This window comes from Nothobranchius furzeri, chromosome 15, assembly GCF_043380555.1.
Source record: "Nothobranchius furzeri strain GRZ-AD chromosome 15, NfurGRZ-RIMD1, whole genome shotgun sequence".
Classification (NCBI taxonomy): Eukaryota; Metazoa; Chordata; class Actinopteri; order Cyprinodontiformes; family Nothobranchiidae; genus Nothobranchius; species Nothobranchius furzeri.
The window spans coordinates 34,210,205-34,231,961 of NC_091755.1; the positions used below are offsets into that span (position 1 = coordinate 34,210,205).

The 21,757-nt window shown below is 43.3% G+C and overlaps 1 protein-coding gene across 1 annotated transcript in view; it reads right to left on the reverse strand.

Moving 5' to 3' along the window:
- sema3h (sema domain, immunoglobulin domain (Ig), short basic domain, secreted, (semaphorin) 3H) overlaps window positions 1-21,757 on the reverse strand; it is a 72,986-nt gene that overhangs the window by 7,822 nt on the left and 43,407 nt on the right. Inside the window, exons 9-13 of the mRNA XM_015967493.3 lie at window positions 6,988-7,057; window positions 1,536-1,680; window positions 1,261-1,350; window positions 870-999; window positions 701-789 (exon numbers count right to left, since the gene is read on the reverse strand). Of these exons, the coding sequence (XP_015822979.3) occupies window positions 701-789; window positions 870-999; window positions 1,261-1,350; window positions 1,536-1,680; window positions 6,988-7,057 (524 nt within the window). The remainder of the gene's footprint in view (window positions 1-700; window positions 790-869; window positions 1,000-1,260; window positions 1,351-1,535; window positions 1,681-6,987; window positions 7,058-21,757) is intronic.

Sequence of the window (21,757 nt, forward strand, 5' to 3'; positions counted from 1 at the left end):
CAGACACCCAAAACGGAGAAAACGCAGATCTTCACTTTGGCCGGAGTTTTTAAAAAGATCCGTTTTCGTGTGAAAGAACTCAGTTTTCGTGTGGATGACAGGCCAAAATGTAGGAAAATATCTACGTTTTGGCAGATCCCCGGCTACGTGTGGACAGGGCCTGAGAGTAAACAAAACTGGGAGGAACTAAACTAACTACCAAACATTTAAACACACTGGAAGGGGAAGATGATCACGTAAAATATATCAATGGGCAAATCAAATAGTCAGGGGAGAGAGAAATCTGAGTGACACGTCAGAGGGGACCGGAGACAAGGGACATGGGATATGGAAAGAACAGGCGAGACATGAACAGAACATGACAGATCTGAGTTGGACAGTTTTAAGCCCTAACAGCTGCCAGTGTCAAATAGGACCTCTATGTCCACTGCTTTAATCAGATCTGTAGGAGGAGATGCAAACTTATCCCATCAGGAACGTCAGAGAAACTCCCAGTGGGTCGGTGAGTTTTATGGGGCCAAGAGGGCTGGTGACAAATCAACATTCACACATTTATAACCATCACAGGTCTAAGTTATCTCTACCTGGACCACATCAAGTTGAATGGCTGTAACTGTAAGGTTGATGGAAAATACAGAAATATTTTCTGCTAGTCTGTTGTAAAAAATCCACTAAACATAGGAATTGTTGAATTTTGTACCTGAAAGACCTGCAGCTGCTCCAGAGTGACCTCCTGACTCTGGCCGTGCTCTTTGAGCAGTTGGATGGCTTTCAGCACAAGTCCTGAGTCTGAAAATGTAGACAATGTTTATTAACTTTGAATTTTCATAAATAAAACCTAAATGGTTAAATCTTAATTCTCAGTTGACCTGTGCCTATGAACAGGACATCATATGTGCCGTCAACAGCCTCCACTCTGTCCACCAGCAGTTTGCTAAACTTGTAATGGACCCCCACTCTGACCAAGAGGGGGCGCTCTCCAAGTGGCAAAACATGTTCCTGAAAATAATCACATTTAAAAAATGTCTCGTCAAGTAAAAAATGCCTGATTTTTATTTTGGACCGGTTCCTGGTGATCATCCCTAATATGATTAATTTCCTCGGTGACGAGGTGGCAAGAAATCCAACTCATTCAAATTCAGAAATTTTAAAAGGTCTTTGGACTAAAATAGAAAAAGATCACTTGACCCAGTGTAAAGTAGTACACGAGCTAATAAAGTTAAATCGATGTAATTTAATAAAGTGAAAGGTCAGCCCAACCTGCAGCAGCGGGTGGGTCCTGCTGAAGAAAATAACATCATCGGGATATTCTCTGGTTGAGCTGTAGCTTCCATAAGTGCTGCTGGGACACTGAAACAGAAAAAAGGTATTTTCACTGTTACTGTATAAAAATGTCACAGAATATCTGTGTTAAATAACTTTGTGTGAACTTTAATACAGTTTCATGCATTTCATGCATGTCACCTGACTCGTGGTCGGGCAGACGGTTATGAAAACCAGAAAAGTGGAGCGGGTTGTTTTGAGAACTAACTTACAGTTCCTGGCCGTGGATATGGCACCTTGCCTGTAAACTCTGCCCACTTGTACAGTGGCCCTTCTTTGTGCAGAAAGTTGCCCTTAAAAGCTCGAACCACATCTTCCATTCGATAAACGCACACCGCCGAGCCGTTCAGAATATCGCTGCGGACAAAGCAGAACCAGCAGAACTAACATCAACACCTCCTTTGATTATTTCTTTTGAGGAGCTGCTAAAGATGTGAGCAGAACGACAGAAAGTGGTGTAACAAGCTGTGACTCATTGTGGCTCTTCAACTTGAACTCATCAACTCAACCAAATGTTTCTCGAACCCAAAAAGGGAAAGCATGGGGTGAATGTGCTGCTTTGAGATCCACCCCCTACACAAGCCAACCGCTGCAGGCATCCTGGATTGTGGAGGATTCGTTACAAAAATGTGTGCTTCACTTAAAGACTCCTGCGCCGTAGGAGCTGAATGCAGAAAAGCCACATTGTGATGACTCAGTGTGGTTTCCTCCAGTTCGTTTGGGTGACACACACCCGCTGCATGTGTGCTCGATTGTTCCTCTGGAGGAAGCTGGATTTTATTCCTCCTCACTGACAAGTTTCAGAGTACAGAGGTGACATGTAAGGTTAACTTAGACTTATTCAGCATATTAAATTGTGCAACCAAGCTGTAAATTCTGTCATGGCTGCCTCCCAGTTGTTTTCCAGAGTCCTTTGATGAGAGAGACCACATAAGGGCTGTTGGGAAAGTATTTACAAAGCCGCCACTGCTGGAAGGTGCATTAAAATTCACTCAGATGTTAGCTCAAATGGATCCAAACAGGTTTATTCAGAAGGAGCAACCACATTTGTTTTTATTGTCAACGCAGTCTGCTTTCAGATGTTAACATAGTGTTAAAAATGGTTGCAGTTTTGCTCAAAATCCCACAAATGTTATAAGGAATGATGCAAAACTCTGGTAACCATGTCAACAGGGTTAGCAGTGGGAGAGCCCATAAAAAAAAACCTTCACTAAAACTGAAATATGCAAGCAACACATTACTGGTCCCATAAATAATACAGTTCTGTGATGAATTACAAATAAATGAAGTAAAGCACAAAGAACAGATGATAGATTTATAGCTTACACGCATGACTTCATCAGTGTGTGTGTGTGTGTGTGTGTGTGTGTGTGTGTGTGTGTGTGTGTGTGTGTGTGTGTGTGTGTGTGTGTGTGTGTGTGTGTGTGTGTGTGTGTGTGCGTGTGTGTGTGTGTGTGTGTGTGTGTGTGTGTGTGAGTAACCATGACTGTACCACAGGGACAAGTTTCCATTCAGAGAAATGACCCCTGTGCACCCTGCACTTCTGCGGTTGCGACCCCACCCACTGTGATGCTTTGGATTTCTGTCCGTTCTCTGCTAGGATTCCAAACACTTTCCAAATTCCCAAGGAAAAAGTAAAAAAGAGGCCTACACCCTGCTCCACCAGGCCAAACGCTGCGTCTGCTGCTACCGGGGAGCTCTGGGGTCCAGCTCAAACACAGGCACGTAACCTGGAGAAAAGAACTAACTCCAGGCGTTCCTAGTTTATTTTGCAGACATTCGTTTTTTTGTCTTTGGCTCATTTTTTCCTAAACCATTTTCAACTCGTGTTTCTTCAACATTTCATTTTTACCTTTTAGGATACTATGGGCTTTGATTGCATTATGGCAGCACTTGTTGCATCATTCCAACCCAAGTAGGAAACAGCACCTCATGCTATCTGAATCCTGTGATTCCAAATGAAACAGCTGCTTTTTAAATTACATATGTTTGATTATGAAATTAGAAGCTTCTAACTGAATCTGCACAACTAAAATACATCTAGGCCCAGTTCACACAGCAGGATGTTTAAATCTTAGGTAGATTTTGAAAGAATGAGAGACCTCACATGAGGTGATTAAAAAAATGACAGATAAACTAGTTTTGGTCCTGCAGTGTGTGTGTGTGTGTCTTACTACACACTACACATGAATGGCTTTCACTCACGGACATTCCCCACCCAGACAGGAAAGCTTGCAAGATAAAACGTGACTTCAAAGTAAAAAAAATAACACATGGCAGAGGAAGAGTGCTGCTTACTTCCGTGCCCTTGCTCTCTAATTAACTTATGTCACTTTCAAAGAGAGCATGCTAATTTGTTCCTGGAAATTGGACCAAGAGGATCCAACATGTTTCAAAGCCCGGATTTATGACTGAAGCGCTTCAAACATCCTTCCGAGCAGACCGGAGCGCTCTTGACACACCACTCACTGTAAGATTGTCTGATAAGATTATCTTTAGCTGTAACACTAAACGTACTCATCTTTAAGATTGTCAGAAGGGGCAGAGCTGTTCAAAATATGGAATGATTACCCTGCCGTGTGACATTTGGGGCCTGGAAAAGTTTATCTTGAGAGGGAAAATTTACTCATAAATATCCAGACTGATGCCACAGCTGGTGAACTCCTGATGATGTGATGACAAAGGCTCACATGTTTGGATGAATGGAAATTTTTCATTGATGAGTCAGTGACATTAGAACGTGTGGGCGGTTTCTATTTCACTGTAACATCTGTGTGTCACCCGTGCTCCCTTCCTGTCTGAAAGCCTCACGTCACGTATGGCTTTAATGCAGGGCAGTGCGAGAATTTAGATTTAAATTCTCACACTGCATACTGAGAAAGATCCCAGGCTGGGAAGCGAACCCAGGACCTTCTTGCTGCAAGGCAACAGTTCTAACCACTGCACCACTGTGCAGCCCGAAACAAAAACATTTTAGGAAAAAAAAACTTTTAATTACTTAATTATTTATTTGAACATCTGTTGTTTTAGCATTTAGTTAAATTCACCTGTCCTCACCAAAGCATCCACAAAAACTAATGATATTTATTCATCTTTTTGAAAATTCCCTATTCCCCTGACGAAACAAGGAGTTAATCTGGCAATCATCTGCATAAAGGTGAAACACAAGGCCGTGTTTGTGGATGATTGAGCCCAGGGGGAGCAGATAAATAGCAAAAAGATGTGGGCTGAGGATTGAGCCCTGAGGGACCCCCCAGCAAAGATCCTCCCAGGAGGAAGACATGTCCCCAAGTTTCACACAGAACCTCCTTCTGTGCAGATATGACCGGAACCAATCCAGCAGATCTAATAAAAGGAGCACAGACGAGCCCTGATCCAGTGAAATATTGATGTCATTTAAGACCCTCAGCAGGGCCGACTCCGTGCTATGACCAGACCTAAACCCTGACTGGGAAACCTCAAACAGATCAGAGTCAGACAAATGAGACACAAGCTGCTGATAAACAACTTTCTCCAGCAGTTTTGAGGTAAAGGGGAGGTTGGAGATCGGCCTGTAATTGTCAAGCATACAGACATCTGCTCCAGGTTTTGTCAGGATCGGCCGAATAACTGCAGCTTTCAGTGCGGCTGGGACCACTCCTGTGCTAATTGGATTGGATTTTATATTATGTTTTGAGTAAGGGAGATGAATGTATTGTTTGTGGGAACATTAATTAGATTTATTAAAGTGCGGGATGTCTTTCCTGAAGAGGGTCAGTGAGGTGGGCAGCACTTTCCCAGGTCGAGGCTTGGGCACTCCTTGGGGCCACCCCTGGTTCTAAGGTTCGATCACTTGAAAACAGAAAGATCCTATGAGTACTTCAGAAAGAACTCTTGCTCGGGACCATCTTTAGCTGCATGCAGAAATGAAACCTCAACTGTATTAAACAGCTCGTATATCAACCCTCTGCAGAAAATCCTGCTGAGTCCTGCAGGCTTGAGCTCATCTCAGATGGACAGAGACACAGCAAACACATGTTCTGTGGTCAGATGAGACCACGTTTCAGCTTGCCTGTGGGAAAAAACAGACGTCTGGTGCCAAAGATGAGAAAGCGCAATCAGGCGGTCATTAGTGAGGAAGCACAGAGCCTGTGATGTTAAAGGGGCTGCATCAGTGCATATGGCATGGATGACTTGCATATGTGTGTAAGTGCCATTGAAGTGGAGGCTGGAATTTTAGAGACATTTGTTAACATTAAGGCAAGCTGTGATTATTTCAATGACACAATTCCAGACTAGATTCTGAAGGAAAGTTTCATAAACACAGGCTTGATCTGTTTTCAGTAGAAATGAGACATTGTGAAGAGAGTCGTACCAACAGGCCAAATATTGGTTCTTGTTGTTTCAATAAATGTACTGTGGTCTCTGTGAACGAATGCCTCGTGAGTCATCTTCAGTGCAAATAAAGCTCTGGTGTTCCCGTTTTAGGAAGTAGAAGTTTGTCAGAGGAGTAGGTGGCAAAAAAAGTTGGAAGTCTTGCTCATTAATTTTCAAGAAATGTGAAAATCTGGCTTCTAATTGGATAAAGCCAATGCAACTCTTCCACTGTCTCTGCTCGCTCTTCTTTCTTGGGTAATAATCGCAACTTTGGTGTTTTATCTCCACAAAGAACACGAGCCTGAACGTTTTCTGCAATGCTGTAGAGTCGCTAATGCTAACTGTTAGCGTCGACTAGCCAAGATGAGCTCTGCTCTCTCCTGGATGCTAAATCAACAACAGCCTTCTGCGGTCACAACCAAGGTGGGTGAGGCCATAGCTGCAAATGTCTCCCTGTGATGTAGAAGAGCTGAGCTGTTGTCCATCTGTGCCAAATTATTGTAGAAGAACACACATTTCTCCGTTAACCTCTGCTTTAAAAAGAGATCAGATAAAATTCCTATAAACACGACTTTTTCAAACCTGCCATCAGACTTAGGTTTGTTTAAATTTTCAGAATCTAATCAATTTTATTTAAGTTTTTTTATTATTATTTTAAAAAACGTTAGAACATCATTACAGCTTTCTTATCATGTTTGATTTAACAGACTTTTTTTCTTCTCTTGACATTTAAAGTTTAACTCCCACAGTTGTAGCAGAGAAAAGTGAACCTAAATTTATAACATCTGACTGAAGAAACTGATGAACACCTTTAAATGAAACAGAATGACCTCCCTGTGGAAGGGAGGTGCTCCTTAACCAGTGATGTTTAAAACAGAGGCCCAGATTCACCAAAGAGGAGCAGCACCTGTTTTTTATTTGTTTTGCTACCTTCTTGCACATCGTTTGCACGAGTCGTACTCATAATGCTCACCAGCTAACAATGTGGTGCTGTAAACAAGCAACAAGGTCAGCAACATGGACATTTTTTCCCTCACATAATGCATTTCATAAATAGCGCAGGTCTTTGAGAATCAGATACTTTCAGCTAATCATTTACACAGATGCGTTTTTCTTCAAATGCTTGCATAAAATCTGCACCAGCAATGAGCGATACTGTTTGGTCCGCGGTTGGGTTTAATGTACAAATATCCCTTTGGTCAGAATTTGAGAGTTAGGCACAAAACACTAATCTGCACCTGCAAAAGTCACATAACAGAAATAATAAATATTCAATGTCCATGGTTTCTACATAATTGAAGCAATTACCTTGAGGTTGTAAACAGGCCGTAGATGAGGGGATTCTTCTTGTCCTTTCCGTGCAGAATAAAGATATCCTCTGAAAAGAAAAAGGGAATAGAAGGAGAAAATGAGCAAAAGAATGAGAGAAAAGAGAAAGAATAAGAGACTTAAGGTAAAAGGTTAGATAAGTCTGAAATGCACTGTCTGACTAAATGTGAGTGATGTTCTGAGTGCTTGTAATGATCCATGTTTGTGTGTTTAAGCCAGGCACTTTGTCTTCATTATGTGTATGCCGGTGTGTGTATGGGAGTGTGTGCATCTATCAGCCTGGCTGTGTGACTAATCATGGCGGGCATACTGGCAGCATGGCTGACTGGCTGCTTGTAATGAATCTGTAGCCATTAATAACCAGCCGCAGTGGGAGAGCCGAGGGCTGAGTCCGCTGCAGGAGAACAACACCTGCTGTTACACGCACCAGCATCACGCCTCGGTCCTCGCTCTTCATATCACAAACAGCAGTTCACAACATTTTCTGCCTTTTTCTCACTTCGGTGTCGCTCTCAAGCCGCGCAATCAGGTGGAGATCCATGCTTTTGCCATCTGGCCGTCCTTAAGAGCTGACAGCTCAGCCGCCATCAGATCAAACCAGATTGAACGCAAACAGGTGACATTATGAGTTATTTTAAGCAACAAATGTTGTATTTTAAAAGCATTAATAACACAAAAGTCTAAAAGCTTGTTTTAGAACTTTTGAAAGAAAAAACATCAAATTTTTCCAGGAGAACTAAAAAATAATAATAATGGTAAATGGCCTGTATTTGTATAGAATCTTCTTGGGATTCTACCCCCCCCCCCCCCCCCCCAAGGCACTTCACAACACAATCAGTCATCAACCCATTCACACACATTCCCACACATTCACACACTGGTGGGGATGAGCTATGATGTAGCCACAGCTGCCCTGGGGCGCACTGACGGAAGCAAGACTGCCCAAAACCGGTGCCACGGGTCCTTCTGACCACCACCAGCAGGCAAATGTGGGTTAAGTGCCTTGCCCAAGGACACAAAAGCAGCATTTTCTGGCAGGAGCTGGGATCATACCTACAACCTCCCAATTACTGGGCAACCCGCTCTACCTCTCGAGCTACTGCTGCCCAAGGGGCACCTTGCTCACACCAGTTTGACGCCCTTTAGTCTTCAGAACTCCCCAAATTTGATGTGAATCTCCCCCACATCCCAAGCAGGATGGGTTGGGTTTGTGTGGCTGTGGAGGCCTTTAGAGTCCAGTGAACTCATTCTCATGTTCACCAAACCAGTTTGAGATGGCTGGAACTTTGTGGCACGGTGCATTATCCTGCTGGGACAAGTGGCTATTGGAGCACTCTTTTTAAAACTTGCATGGAGATGGTTGTGGGTGAAAATCCCAGATGGTAGATGAGTCGAATCTCAAACATTCAGGCTGCCCTATCTGGCGCCAACAACTACGAGACATTTAAAGTGTGGTTATATGCACATGTAAATAATCGAGCTAATAACTTAGCCAGAAATAGAGCCTTTATCCTAGCTTATATGTCCGTTAGAAAGCTGAATTATTAAATAAAGTGCGTTCGACTCTGCATGGACAAGCGGGTATACTGTAGACAAGGGATGGACTCTGTGACAGTGGGTGACATGTGCTTTTTCAGCTTAGCATTCTTCTGATTGGCCCAAAGCGTCACACAGAGAGTAAACAAACATTTGCGGGAGTGAAGCAGATATTATCAGTGTGGCTGAAGGAATGAACACACTGATGTGCGGTTTGATGGTGTTAAACGTCAGATTCATGCAGATTCTTGTGGTGATGATTTTACCAGTAGGCCACTTCTGTGGTCTTGTTCCTTCCAGAGAGCCAGGGGAGTGCCCAGGCCGGTCATAGCTCAGCTAAGCTGGGATGTTGTTGACGTGCAGAAAGATTTGGGTTTCGACAACACGGGTGCTTTAACTCAATTAGGAGTAGTCCAGTTTAGTTCGACTTGAGCTGGACGAAGGAGTTTGTGCATTTTGAAAGTCCTTTCTTTTCCATTCTGGTGGTTGGTTTAAAGTTCATCCTCACTACAGATGCCTAAATGCACTGAGTTGCTGCAACGTGATTGGCTAAGCTGTTATATTTGCTAACAAACAAATCACACTGGTAAGTTTTAACGCTTAGTCTCCATCATATTCAAAAATTAATTTATTTTCCTATAAACTATATTTACAATTAAATGTATTCTTGAATTGCTTTCTCTAACAAACTCACCAAAACAACTCATCATCCACACATTTACAACTATTATTCACCAATAATTTCATATAAAGCATAAAGAAATTCATTCAACTGAGAAAATAATAAACAAAAATTTCTATTTACCAATGTGACACATTAAGAAGTTTCTATTTTATCCTCAAGTCAATCACTCAGACAGTTACTTGCCTGTAGTTTCTGGCTTTCGCAGTTCATTCAAGTCCTCGATGCTTTCATAGTTTATTTAAATCAAAATAGTTGAAGGTTCTCTTCTGTTTCTCTCTGTTTTGTCTCAGATAAGTGCTGGAAATGTCTGTATCATCCCATCACAACAGAGGAGGAGAGTGCTTTGTTTGCTGGGTGGCATGCTGTGATAATCTATAAATACATGACTTGATTCAGCTCCCGGGGTGTGTTTGCCAAACAGCTTTGAAAGACTTGGAACTCACAGAGCTCAGGCTTATGTTGAGAAACGGAGTTTGCAACAAAGCAGACACTCGTTTAATGGAGTAATTTGTTTTTAATTAGTCAAAAATGGGTCTGATTAGAAAGATTTAACAAACTGAAAGACATTGAGTTTTAAAATGTTTATTTTTAGAGTGATGCTAAAGTTAGAAGGCTGGAGGGATGTTTCGGATTTTTTCAGAAGGGTTTCATAGCCTTTAACAGACTTTAAGAATGATGCATAGAAAGTGGAAATGGATAACACATGCTCATATTTAGCATTTCTACCAGTTTAATTGTAATTAAAAATATTTAAATGAATACAGAAAAAGATGAAGGTCAGTTTCTTCTCTCCTCTCCCACACTGATGCGTTGTTGTTGATGGAGAAGGCAAAGTTTGCCTCCATTCCCACATTCTTGTCATTCCTGCTGCTTCAGGTGGCCTCCATGGAGCTACGGCCCTGCAGAGAGGCTAATCTCATCTCATCGCAACAACACACTCGGTGCCACACACGGCGACAGATCCGGGAGCTCTCACACTTCAAAGTATAAAAGCATGCTCCCCTACATGTGCACGATGGGTAGCTTACACATTCACCACTTCATCGTCTTCTTATTGGTTTATCCTGTTTAGCAGGTGAACATTGATTTAGATGTGTTGTCCTCCTTGAGATAACATCTCACCGGGATTTAACGGTTGGTGACAAATTGTGAACAAAATTTGCAAAAACACTCTAAATGTTCAAGGGTCTTGTCTGAAACCTGTCTGTCTTTCTCTGTAAAGGAGGAAACAAGTGAGATGACTTTGGGAGGGTTTGGCAACCGATAAGCAAACAAAAAAAAGGTAAATTGCAAACAGGTCAGGAAATGTTTCATGTATTTAACGACTAAGTTGTAATTAGAAAATTAGGAAATGGGTTCCAAATTTTGTGCAAAGATGTCAAACGGTCTATGTGACCCATCCTTAAAATGTCATTTCAGGCAAAACTACCTTTTGCATCCTTTTGTGCTGCCAAGTGTGTCTCTACCGTCTCTACAAACACTCGAAACATGAAAATAAAAACAGTCACCCATTTTCTGTTTCAGGAATTTTGTGCCTAAAATACGCAGTTTTTCACGCACTGTGGTCCTTTCTACCTGTCCAGGAATTTTGGGGTAGAGTATGTGAAGACCTGTCAAAGTGTCGGAAATGTCATATCCCATCCGCCCCTCTCTTTGTTTACTGGGAAACCTGGACGATGTCCCGACTGAAACATCTTTGGCTCACGTGGTTCTGACTGCCATATGCATCGCTAAGAAAACTATCCTCTTGAATTGGAAAAATAGAGATACTCTTTGCATCGACCAGTATAGAAATCTTTTGTTAGATCATATTTCACTTGATATAGCCTCTGCTTCCACTTCAAATCAATCACTATGGGCTCCTTTGATCAGTTCCATCACATAGTGATGACGGGGGACCATTGATATTGTCCTGCGGGATGATGTGGGTGAGGGGGTGGAGGGTCTGAGTTTGGAGTATCCGGATGTTCCCTGGAGGTGGGTTCACTGGGGGTGTCTGGGACTGGGGAGCCGTTGCCTCCCTCTGGAGGTGCTTGGGTTGCCTCGGGGGGTGGACTACTGGTGGTTGTGAGTGGGGCCCCTAGGAGGTCTTGGCGGTGGCCATGGGTCACTGCCCGGCAGCTGCATTGCCCCATGGGTGGGTCTGGGTGGGGGCCTGGGGGCTCGGGGTGTGGGGGTGGCCGGCCCCGTGGGGTGATCTGGGCGGGGCCTTGGGGGTTGGGTCCTGACATGTATGCTGCCGGGGAGAAGGCAGGAACATGCAGCAGTGCCTGACTCGGGTTCAGGGGCCTCAGGTAGACCTTGGCTTCTCTGCTGTCCCATCACAGGGGAGGGGGATGACCCAACCTTACCTGGATGTCCTATGTCTTTTATAATCCGGAAGTTGTGCAAATGCAGGGATGGGAGTAGATATTCTGCTGGGGTGGGGCTGGGTTGGTCCTCGGACTCCGTGAGGCTCTGTGATGCTGCTGCTTTGGGCCCTGGCAGGATGGGCTGGGGTCTCCATGCCCTGTGTGGCATTTTGACAACAGAGGTGCCTATTGGAGCCAGTGGGGGAGCTGGCTCCCTGGAGGGCTAAGCCCAACCAGCCATTCCTCCCCATCCCCACACATTTTTCTCCTCCTGCTCCCTCACATCATCACACAAACATGCACATAGGACCTTGGGGGGTGGACAAGTCAGGGGGTGCGGGTATGGACCCCATTTCCGCATTCCTGTGGCAACCTGCCCCCCAATTTTATTTGCACCTTATACACTTCCACTGACGACATTCCACACAAACACACACTTAGGGCCTTGGGAGTGAGCACATTCAACGGCATTTGGCAGGGGGATATTTCAGCCTCCTCCCGAGTGCCGGTGCCCACTTCCAATTTTAAACCGCACTTAGACACTGATGGCTGAGGGTGTAAGTGGGGTGGTGCGGTGGCATCAGCTGGCATATGCCGGATGATGCCCGCACTGCCCACTCACCACAGCCATGGAATACACCTCATGATCACACAACACTATATTGGAGCAGGTGGAGGGAGACTAGGGGTCTTAGCCACCTCTGTTGTTGCTAGGCTTCCTGGGGCTGGAGGCTAGGAGGGAGATCTGGCCGTCTGGTTGGGGTCTGGGGTGGTGGGTTGCTGTGCTCAGCGTTGGGCGGGGGAGCCTGCTCATCAGCACCCCAGCAGAAAGGGTCAAACTCTGGTTACCGGTGATGGTTGTACCCCATGTGCAGCAGTACCGGGACCAGAGTTAATAGGGTGTGTATGGGGAGCATGAGTGACTGTCCGGCGTGCATTTTTGTAAGTCTTGGGTTGTATGTGCATGTGTGAGCATGAGGGAGGGAGTGTGTGACTGTGTTTGTGTATGACTGTATATGTCAGGTGGGGCCTTTGGGTCCTCCCCTCTCTTGGAACTTCTCTTGATAATATAGATCTTTGTCCCCCCTCCCCCTGCCATACCTGGTGTGGGGGCTTGTGCCATGGTCTGCCTGAGTGTTCGTGGCAACCGGGTCTGGGGGTATAAGATTTTGGCATCTGCCTGATAGATCCCGGTGGCTGCCTGGTGGGGTCTGGGTCCCTGGGCTCTGCTGGGTCCCCGGCGGGGGTGGTCACCCCTGGGTCCCGGGTCGCTGGGTCCCGGGCTCGGCCGGCTAGGGGGTGGGAGGCTGCGGGCGGGCCTGTGGGCTTGCCGCTGATATCTCCAGGGACTCTGCCGGCTGCTGGTTGTGGCCCCCCGGGGCGATCCTCTGTGCCTCTCGGGGGGGGCGGGGGCCTTTCTGGTTGCAGTCTCCTTGGGGTTCCTGCATTCTGTGGCAACGCCTGGATCTCTGGGACTTGGAGCTCCCCCCGTCTCCTGCGCATCTCTGGGGGGCGGATCTGTGGTCCCTCACACTCTCTGTTGGACGCTCCTATAGAGAAACCTTAAATAAACAAGCGCGTGTACACACACAGGTGCTCACATGGTGCTCTCAAAAGTATGGACTTGGGCACGTTCAACACATGTCTTAAGACTATGGGGGGCACTTAATGCACTGTGATTTATTATCGTGATTCTTCAGTTAAGCAATGTTGATTATATATATATATATATATATATATATATATATTTTTTTTTTCATCAAGTTGACGCAGTGATAGGTAGATCTTGTTGTATTGTTGTTGTGTCCCTTTTTTGTGTCCTTTTGTTGTTGTTTTTTTTTTTTGTCTTTTTCTGCAGGTCTAGAAGCAGACTCTTGTTCATTGTTTATTTTTGTGGAACCCCCCCCTCTCTCCACCTTTTCTCTTCCTTTCTCTTTCACCTCTGTCTCCGTGTCTGGTCGGAATTACAAAGCATTCAACAACAATAACAATAAAGTTTTAAGTATCAGGCGTGACATTAAAAGCAGACGCTTTGATGCTCCACCTGAGAATAAATCTGTAAGGCTTGTCACCAGCATTCAGACATCAATTCTGCTTGCTTCACAGCCAGACAGGACACGGTAAAAAAAAAAAAAAAAAAAAAAAAAAAAAAAAAAAAAAGAACAAGATCGTGGATACAAGTGGCTGAAATGAGTTTTCTCCAAAGAGCGACTGGGTTGTCCCTTAGAGATAGGGTGAGAAGCTCGGCCATTCAGGAGGGGCTCGGAGTAGACCCACTGCTCCTCCACATCGAGAGGAGCCAGTTGAGATGGCTCGGGCATCTGGTCAAGATGCCTCCTGGACGCCTCCCTGGTGAGGTTTTCCAGGCACGTCCAACCGGGAGAAGACCTGAAGGTAGACCCAGGACATGGTGGAGGGACTATGTCTCTCACCTGGTCAGGGAACGCCTTGGGATTCCCCCGGAGGAGCTGGCCCAAGTGGCTGGGGAGAGGAAAGTCTTTGCCTCTCGCCTTAGGCTACTGCCCCCGCGACCCGACTCCAGATAAGGGGATGAAAATGGATGGATGGATGGATGGATGGATGGATAGATGGAGCCCTAAAATGGCTCATTCTGGAAGGTACTGAAAATGTCAAGTATAAAACTGATTAAATCACTTCATGTGAGAGGGATTTATGAAAAAACCTTAGTAAAACTAATCACAGAAGTATAGTATGTACTCAGTCACTGTACTTCTAACTAAAAACTGCCTTTTTTCATGTAAGTGTATGTCTCTAACTGGCCATAACAGTCCTAACCCCGACACAGGCTTTCCCTCTTTCTAAATCTTTACTCTTTAATCTTTTCATCAATCAGCAGCATTACTCCACCTCCCATCTACATGTCTGAAATAGTTTTAAGGCAGGTTTGCGTTATTACTCTGGATAATGCCTTCACTCGCTCCTTTCATCTAAAGTCCTTCTGTGACTTTCAAGGGAGTCAAAATAAAAGCAATGGATGATTTGTGAGGATCCTGCTTAGTTTTATAGCTGCACAAGCAGCCTGGTGGAGCCCATTTGGATGTTATCTCTTAAAACCAGGTGGAAAGATGAATGAGATTGTGATCAGATGTAAACATATGTAAGCTCATCCCAGTGGACACTTGACCTTCACTTATTCTCAGCTGATCTACAGAAGTGGAGTTGCCGTATTTGTCCATGCTGATGACCAAGCACGACCAGTGTCTGTTTGCGAGGGGTGTGTGTCAGCTGTATGTCCAGAAAGGAAGGCTTTTGTAAAGTAGTACTTGGTAAAAAAAAAAGATGTGAATGGTCTGTGTTTTATATTCTGAGGGGGGTTGAGAAAAATCTGCATGTGAAAAAGTTTCAGAAAAACTTTACATGAATGAGATTTTTTATTTTATTTTTTGCAGAACAAGCTTCTTTCAACACATCATCTCACATGCACCTCTGCATGCAAGCATCATCGTTTGGAAGATAGAAGACAGACTTTTAAAGAAGAACTGAATTTATCATGCAGCCATTATATAAACAGCTCCATGTTCTCATATCTTGTTACTCTGTTTCTGGTGCTTTCCTCTGTCTGACTGAATCTTCCTCTCGTTATCGTTTCATCAGCTGCACATTTCAAACCCACCTGGATTTCCCAGGATACCCCTGGCCGTCTCACCTTTCTTTGTGTCTCACTTTCTCTGCACCTCCCAGTCCCCATGTTTCTCTCTCTCTCTCTCTCTCTCTCTCTCTCTCTCTCTCTCTCTCTCTCTCTCTCTCTCTCTCTCTCTCTCTCTCTCTCTCTCTCTCTCTCTCTCTCTCTCTCTCTCTCTCTCCTTCCATCTGTCTGGCCTATTTTCTCTGGAGGATTGTTCTTGTGTCTTCTTCTCTAAACAAAAGCAGGCTGTTCCCCCCTTGAAGGAAGATAGTCTTGTCTAGCCCGCAGACCTGCAGCTCCGACCCCCCATCTTCCTCCTCCTGATGCTCATCCTAATTGTTTGACCTGACCTCCCCCAGCCCCACCCCTCCAGGCAAACACCCCTATTCTCCTCTTCCTTTCAGTCCAGTCGCCCTGAATGCCAACACCCCCCCTCTTTCTCCCCTCTATCACATTTCAGAGTACAAACCGTCCTACAGTATTTGACAGTGATGGCTCCTCCATCTCCTTTGGCTTAACTGGTCTTAATCTATAGTGGTTATCTTTCAGAAACCAGTGGAGTGCCTGTGTTGGGGTAAAATGGCCCAGTAGAGTTGCTGGGTGAGACTTGAGCTCAGTAGGAATCAGCAGACATCGTCAAACAACCAGCGTTAGTAAAATGAGACGATGCGTTGGTCAAACGTAATTGAAGTTAAATGAAAAAGGCAGCTGCTTTAAAATTAACGTTTTCAAACTCCCAATGCTGAAAACTGTGGCAGATATCCGTCCATGCTGTCTTAACTTACATTGCCCCGTGGTCTCCTACAGAGCGGTGTAAAAAACAACGACTCTTCTGGTCCTTTACCACCACAACTGTTCCCCTGTCCTGCCACTGGAGGAAGCTACGGTGTGCTTTTGCATGTGGACTCCATTTCTGATCAGTGGCATCACTCTGCCAAAATGGTCATGATTCACTGAAATCTTAGCAAATTCCTGAAAAGTCCGATTTTGTACGGCAACACAACAGCTGAGATGACCAAGCCATCATATTCTGACTCCTCCCCCACCTCCTACTAACAGTTTAAAAGCAATAACCCTTCAATAACCATTTCTAAACCACCCGCCGTCCGCTTTCTCCTGCCACTAGCTCTCTTCCATCTTCTCCTCCTTTGTTGGACAAAGACGGTTTCCTCCTTTCAGGCTCCTCTGACATAGAGCTCCATGTTTCTCCATTTGTCTTCATCTTCTTTTGCTCCTTCTGACAAACTGACCCGTCATTTTAGCACACACGGGCAGTGATGGATGAGACGGGCTCACTGGGGGAGTCAAAGCAAGGTTCTTTTCCCTCACCATCACTAGACATGGTTTTGTATCAGTTTCAGCAACATGCAACGGTTGATAGGTCAGTTAGTAATAAACAGTCTAAATACATTTTCCAGATTTCTCTGATGAGATTGTGGGAACGGTTGCATCCGTAGAGCAAATATGGAGTTAGTCGGATTTGTTCTTTTACTGATTCTTTTCTGCATCCAAAGAAGAAACTCTTTTCCAGAAGGATGATTGGATTTGAAGTAAAACAAAGAATAAATAACAGAAAAATGAAGAAAGTACTAACAAACTTGTGTACTAACAGACTTCTATTTAGGGTAAGTTTTTGTCAGTGGAGATGTAGTTGCACCCGTGTGAGAAAACTTCTACTTACCCTGCCTTTACTGCCCTTCTGTACCATTTTCCCCAGACATATTATGTTATTCGATCTTGCCAGTTTACAGTAACGGGATTGTGTTATGACTCTCGTCTGGAACACAACTAAGTTTTACACACCCAGACAAAAACAGATGACCAAAACGGCTGAAAATATCTTGTTGTTTTAACTGTCAGGACACCGTTTCCAGCCACAAAGAGCTGTCTGTCTCCAACGCTAAAACCCATAGCATGACTGTCCTTCACACCAACAACCGCCACTACAGCAGATCCCTACTGGCAATCTTTTCCTGTGAGATTCAAATCAGATTGTTTTGTAGCTTTCACTTGTCAAGCTTTACAATAACTACGGTTCACTGAGGCATGACTTGTTCCACGCTAGCGGCATCAATAAAAAGAGTCGGAGGACTGAGAGGAAGGCACATAAAAGGGAACAAAGCCACTCTGACCGCAAAAATAAACACATCAGAACAATAAGCACAAAACAATCTTCCCTCATGTGGCGATTGCAGACCAGAAGCTTCGTTTAGAACAAAGAAGAAAATTAACTATTTACAATGAACCATTTAAACTCCAACAGTTCACGACCCCTATGTAGAATAACATCACACACATGTGTCTTCTGATCTAATCTGTTTATGTTGAGCCATAAAAACCCATTTGGTCCAATAACTAAGGTATAGTAAATCCGTTAGTTACCTGTCTTCACATGTTTACCTGGGTTTTTCCCTCAGACTTTAAGGTACTTTAAATTAACAGTAGTAGTAGTAGTAGTAGTAGTAGTAGTAGTAGTAGTAGTAGTAGTAGTAGTAGTAGTAGTAGTCTTAACAGTAGTAGTAGTAGTAGTAGTAGTAGTAGTTGAAGTAGTCTTAACAATGATAGCAGTAGTAATAGTGAGAGTAGTAGGATGAGGAGGAGGAGAGCAGGATTCTTGTAATTGTAATAGAAATAGTAATAGTAGTAGTAGCAGTCTTAACAGAAGTAGAACTAGCAGTAGTCCTAACAGTAGTAGTATTCCATTTTTTGGTTCTTTTTTAAACACAGATAAGTTTTTTCTTTACCTTGCTGACGTTTCGTTTGCGGCTGCAAACATCCTCAGAGCTGACGCTGATGGTGGCGTCACGTCCTACTCCGTTTATCCGCTGGCAGCAGAGGACTTTGTCGCCCTCTGCTGCTTGCTCTCCCCTCACCGATGATGCAGTCCAATGCACAATCCGATGTGTAAACCCCTTCGTCTCTGTTCATGGTCCCGCATCCACGTCTCCTTATATCTATCGCTTCCTTTATCCATCTTTTGTATTTCTGTTGTTGGGTGTTTATGATCCTTGTGTCGACCCAGTCCATTATGTGGTTTTCTCTTGTGCAGTGATCTGTTACGGCTGACTTCTTTGTTGTACTTTCTGCTTCTTGTTTTGCTGCTCTTGTGTGTCTTCGACTTGCCTCTTTCTCGCACTCCTTTCTATGTTCTATTGTTCGTGTGTTGAGTTGGCGCCCGGTTTCTCATATGTATGTTTCATTACAGAGTTTGCATGGGATTTTGTAAACGACTCCACATTTAAGTCCAGCTCCTCTGCTGCCCACAGATAAACGGAGTAGTAAGTGACGCCACCATCAGCGTCAGCTCTGAAGAAGTTTGCAGCCGCGAACGAAACTGTCAGCAAGGTAAAGAAAAACCTTATCTGTGTTTAAAAAAGAACCAAAAAATGGAATTAGAAGACAAACACAGCAAGAACATACAAAAAAAGAAGAAGTAGTAGTAGTAGTAGTAGTAGTCTTTACAAAAGTAGTACTAGTAGTAGTCTTTACAAAAGTAGTACTAGTAGTAGTCTTAACAGTAGTAGTAGTTGAAGTAGTCTTAACAGTGATAGCAGTAGTAGTAGTGAGAGTAGTAGGATGAGGAGGAGGAGAGTAGGATTCTCCTCCTTAGGATACTACTTATACTCCTTAGGATAGTAGTAGTAGGAGTCTTAACAATAGTAGTAGTAGTAGTCTTAACAGTAGTAGTAGTAGTAGTAGTAGTAGTAGTAGTAGTGGTAGTAGTAGTAGTAGTAGTCTTAACAGTAGTAGTAACAGTAGTAGTAGCAATAGTAGTAATAATAGTGGTAGGTGTAGTAGTAGTGGTCTTAACAGTAGTAGTAGTAGTAGGTGTTGTAGTAGTAGTAGTTGTTGTTGTTGTTGTTGTAGTCTTAACAGTGATTGCAGCAGTAGTAGTAATAGAAGTAGTAGTAGCAGCAGTAGTAGTAATAGTAGTAGGATCAGCAGCAGTAGTAGTAGTAGTAGTCTTTACAGAAGTAGTACTAGTAGTAGTCTTAACAGTAGTAGTAGCTGTAGTAGTAGTAGTTGAAGTAGTCTTAACAGTGATAGCAGTAGTAGTAGTGAGAGTAGTAGGATGAGGAGGAGGAGAGTAGGATTCTCCTCCTTAGGATACTACTTATACTCCTTAGGATAGTAGTAGTAGGAGTCTTAACAATAGTAGTAGTAGTAGTAGTAGTAGTCTTAACAATAGTAGTAGTAGTAGTATTAGTGGTAGTAGTAGTAGTAGTCTTAACAGTAGTAGTAACAGTAGTAGTAGCAATAGTAGTAATAATAGTGGTAGGTGTAGTAGTAGTGGTCTTAACAGTAGTAGTAGGTGTAGTAGTAGTAGTAGTAGTAGTAGTTGTTGTTGTTGTTGTTGTTGTCTTAACAGTGATTGCAGCAGTAGTAGTAATAGAAGTAGTAGTAGCAGCAGTAGTAGTAATAGTAGTATTTAGTAATAGTAGTAGGATCAGCAGTAGTAGTAGTAGTAGTAGTCTTTACAGAAGTAGTACTAGTAGTAGTCTTAACAGTAGTAGTAGCTGTAGTAGTAGTAGTTGAAGTAGTCTTAACAGTGATAGCAGTAGTAATAGTGATAGTAGTAGGATGAGGAGGAGGAGAGTAGGATTCTAGTAATAGTAATAGTAGTAGTAGCAGTCTTAACATAAGTAAAAGTAGTAGTAGTAGTAGTAGTAGTAGTCTTAACAGTAATAGTAGTAGAAGCTTAAGTAGTCTTAACAATGATAGCAGCAGTAGTAGTAATAGTAGTAGCAGTCTTAACATAAGTAATAGTAATAGTAGTAGTAGTAGTAGTAGTAGTAGTAGTAGTAGTAGTCTTAACAGTAATAGTAGTAGAAGCTGAATTCGTCTTAACAATGATAGCAGCAGTAGTAGTAGCAGTCTTAACATAAGTAATAGTAGTAGTAGTAGTAGTAATAGTAGTAAAAGTTGAAGTATTCTTAACAGTGATAGCTGTAGTAGTAGTAATAGTAGTAGTAGCAGCAGTAGTTGTAGTCTTAACAGTAATAGTAGTAGAAGTTGAAGTAGTCTTAACAATGATAGCAGCAGTAGTAGTAATAGTAGTAGTAGCAGCAGTAGTAGTATTAAGAGTAGTAGTGGATGAGGAGGAGGAGGAGGAGAATATGATTCTTGTAATTGTAGTAGTAATAGTAATAGAAATAGTAATAGTAATAGTCTCAGCTGTCACCGATGCCTAATTTGAGTTCAAAGTAAAATAAAGATAAAAATCCGTTTTGATCGTAACTATTTTTTATTTAGCTACGGTGGCCGTCCAACTGGATTCACTCCAAAAATATTAAAGATTCCTTTCTGAAAGTTTCACTAAAATCTGCCAAGTGTTTCATGAGATAGACTTGGACACATAATCCTAAATAATCATTAGTATGTTGTCGAATGAGTAGCACTCAGACTTTATGTTAGAGACAATGCCTAGTGGGGATGACACCAAAGATAAGCTTGTAATCCGTAAATCTGACTGAATTACGGCCATTTTTAAAGGTCAGTTGGCCATGACTATATCTTAAATCATGTTGATGTTAAAATTCAATCATATTTTTGTATGAAAGAAACAAATCATAAACTTACAGAACCAGATAACTACTTTCTTCTTACAGGTAATCATCTTTGCTTGTTTTGGCTCCATTAGAAATAATTAATCGATAAACTCAACGTACTTCAAGGAGAAACAGAGGAGACTCCACCTTCCTAATAAAGAGGTCTTTCAAAACAGAAGCATGTAAGGACCTCTTGTGCTCTGAACCTAACCTGGATTCCAGCTGCAGTTGCCATGACGACAAACCCAGGTAAGAAAGGAGCCAGCTTTTTAACCGAAAGTTACCTCATTAAACTACTTATCCTGCCAATGCAGGCTTCTGGTGGATCCTTCTAGCAACACAAACCAATTAGTCTTGTATTATTTGAATCTCAGCATCTGCCCAACCTTCAACACTTTTTAATTACCCGTGACTCTCTCACACACACAGCCAGGTGGCGTCCGCCGCTCTTCTGTGGGACCCGTCTAAGGTTTATTGGACTGGTGCAGTTTCTCTTCGGCTGAGCATGGCATAAACAAAACACTGACAGCGTTCTTAACCTCATGTTAATCTTCTGTGTATGGGATTCGTGGTCTGAGTGTTTGTGTGCATGCTGCTGAAGTGTTTTCTTAAACAAATTTATATGGAGCCTTATCAGATGTGTGAAACATGGCCACAGGCATGCATGGGTGGAAATGTTTATGCTTCTGACGAGTCCGAACAGTTTGGTGCTCACTGACAACCTGAGGCTGGAGGGAGTGTGTTAACAGCTACAGTCCTGCAGGTGTGTGTTGTGTGACATGTTCTGTTCCCCTACTGTCTCAGTGGGATTGTTTCCCTCTGGTTAACGGAAGCAGGCCCAAGTGGCCTAATGGATAAGGCACTGGCCCCCTGATCAGGGTTTAGTCCCATTTGGAGTGAAATACAATTTCTTTTAATGACTTAAACTGCAATTTGTAAGTTTTTTTATGTCTAGTTGATATCTTTATCAAGAGGCTTAAAT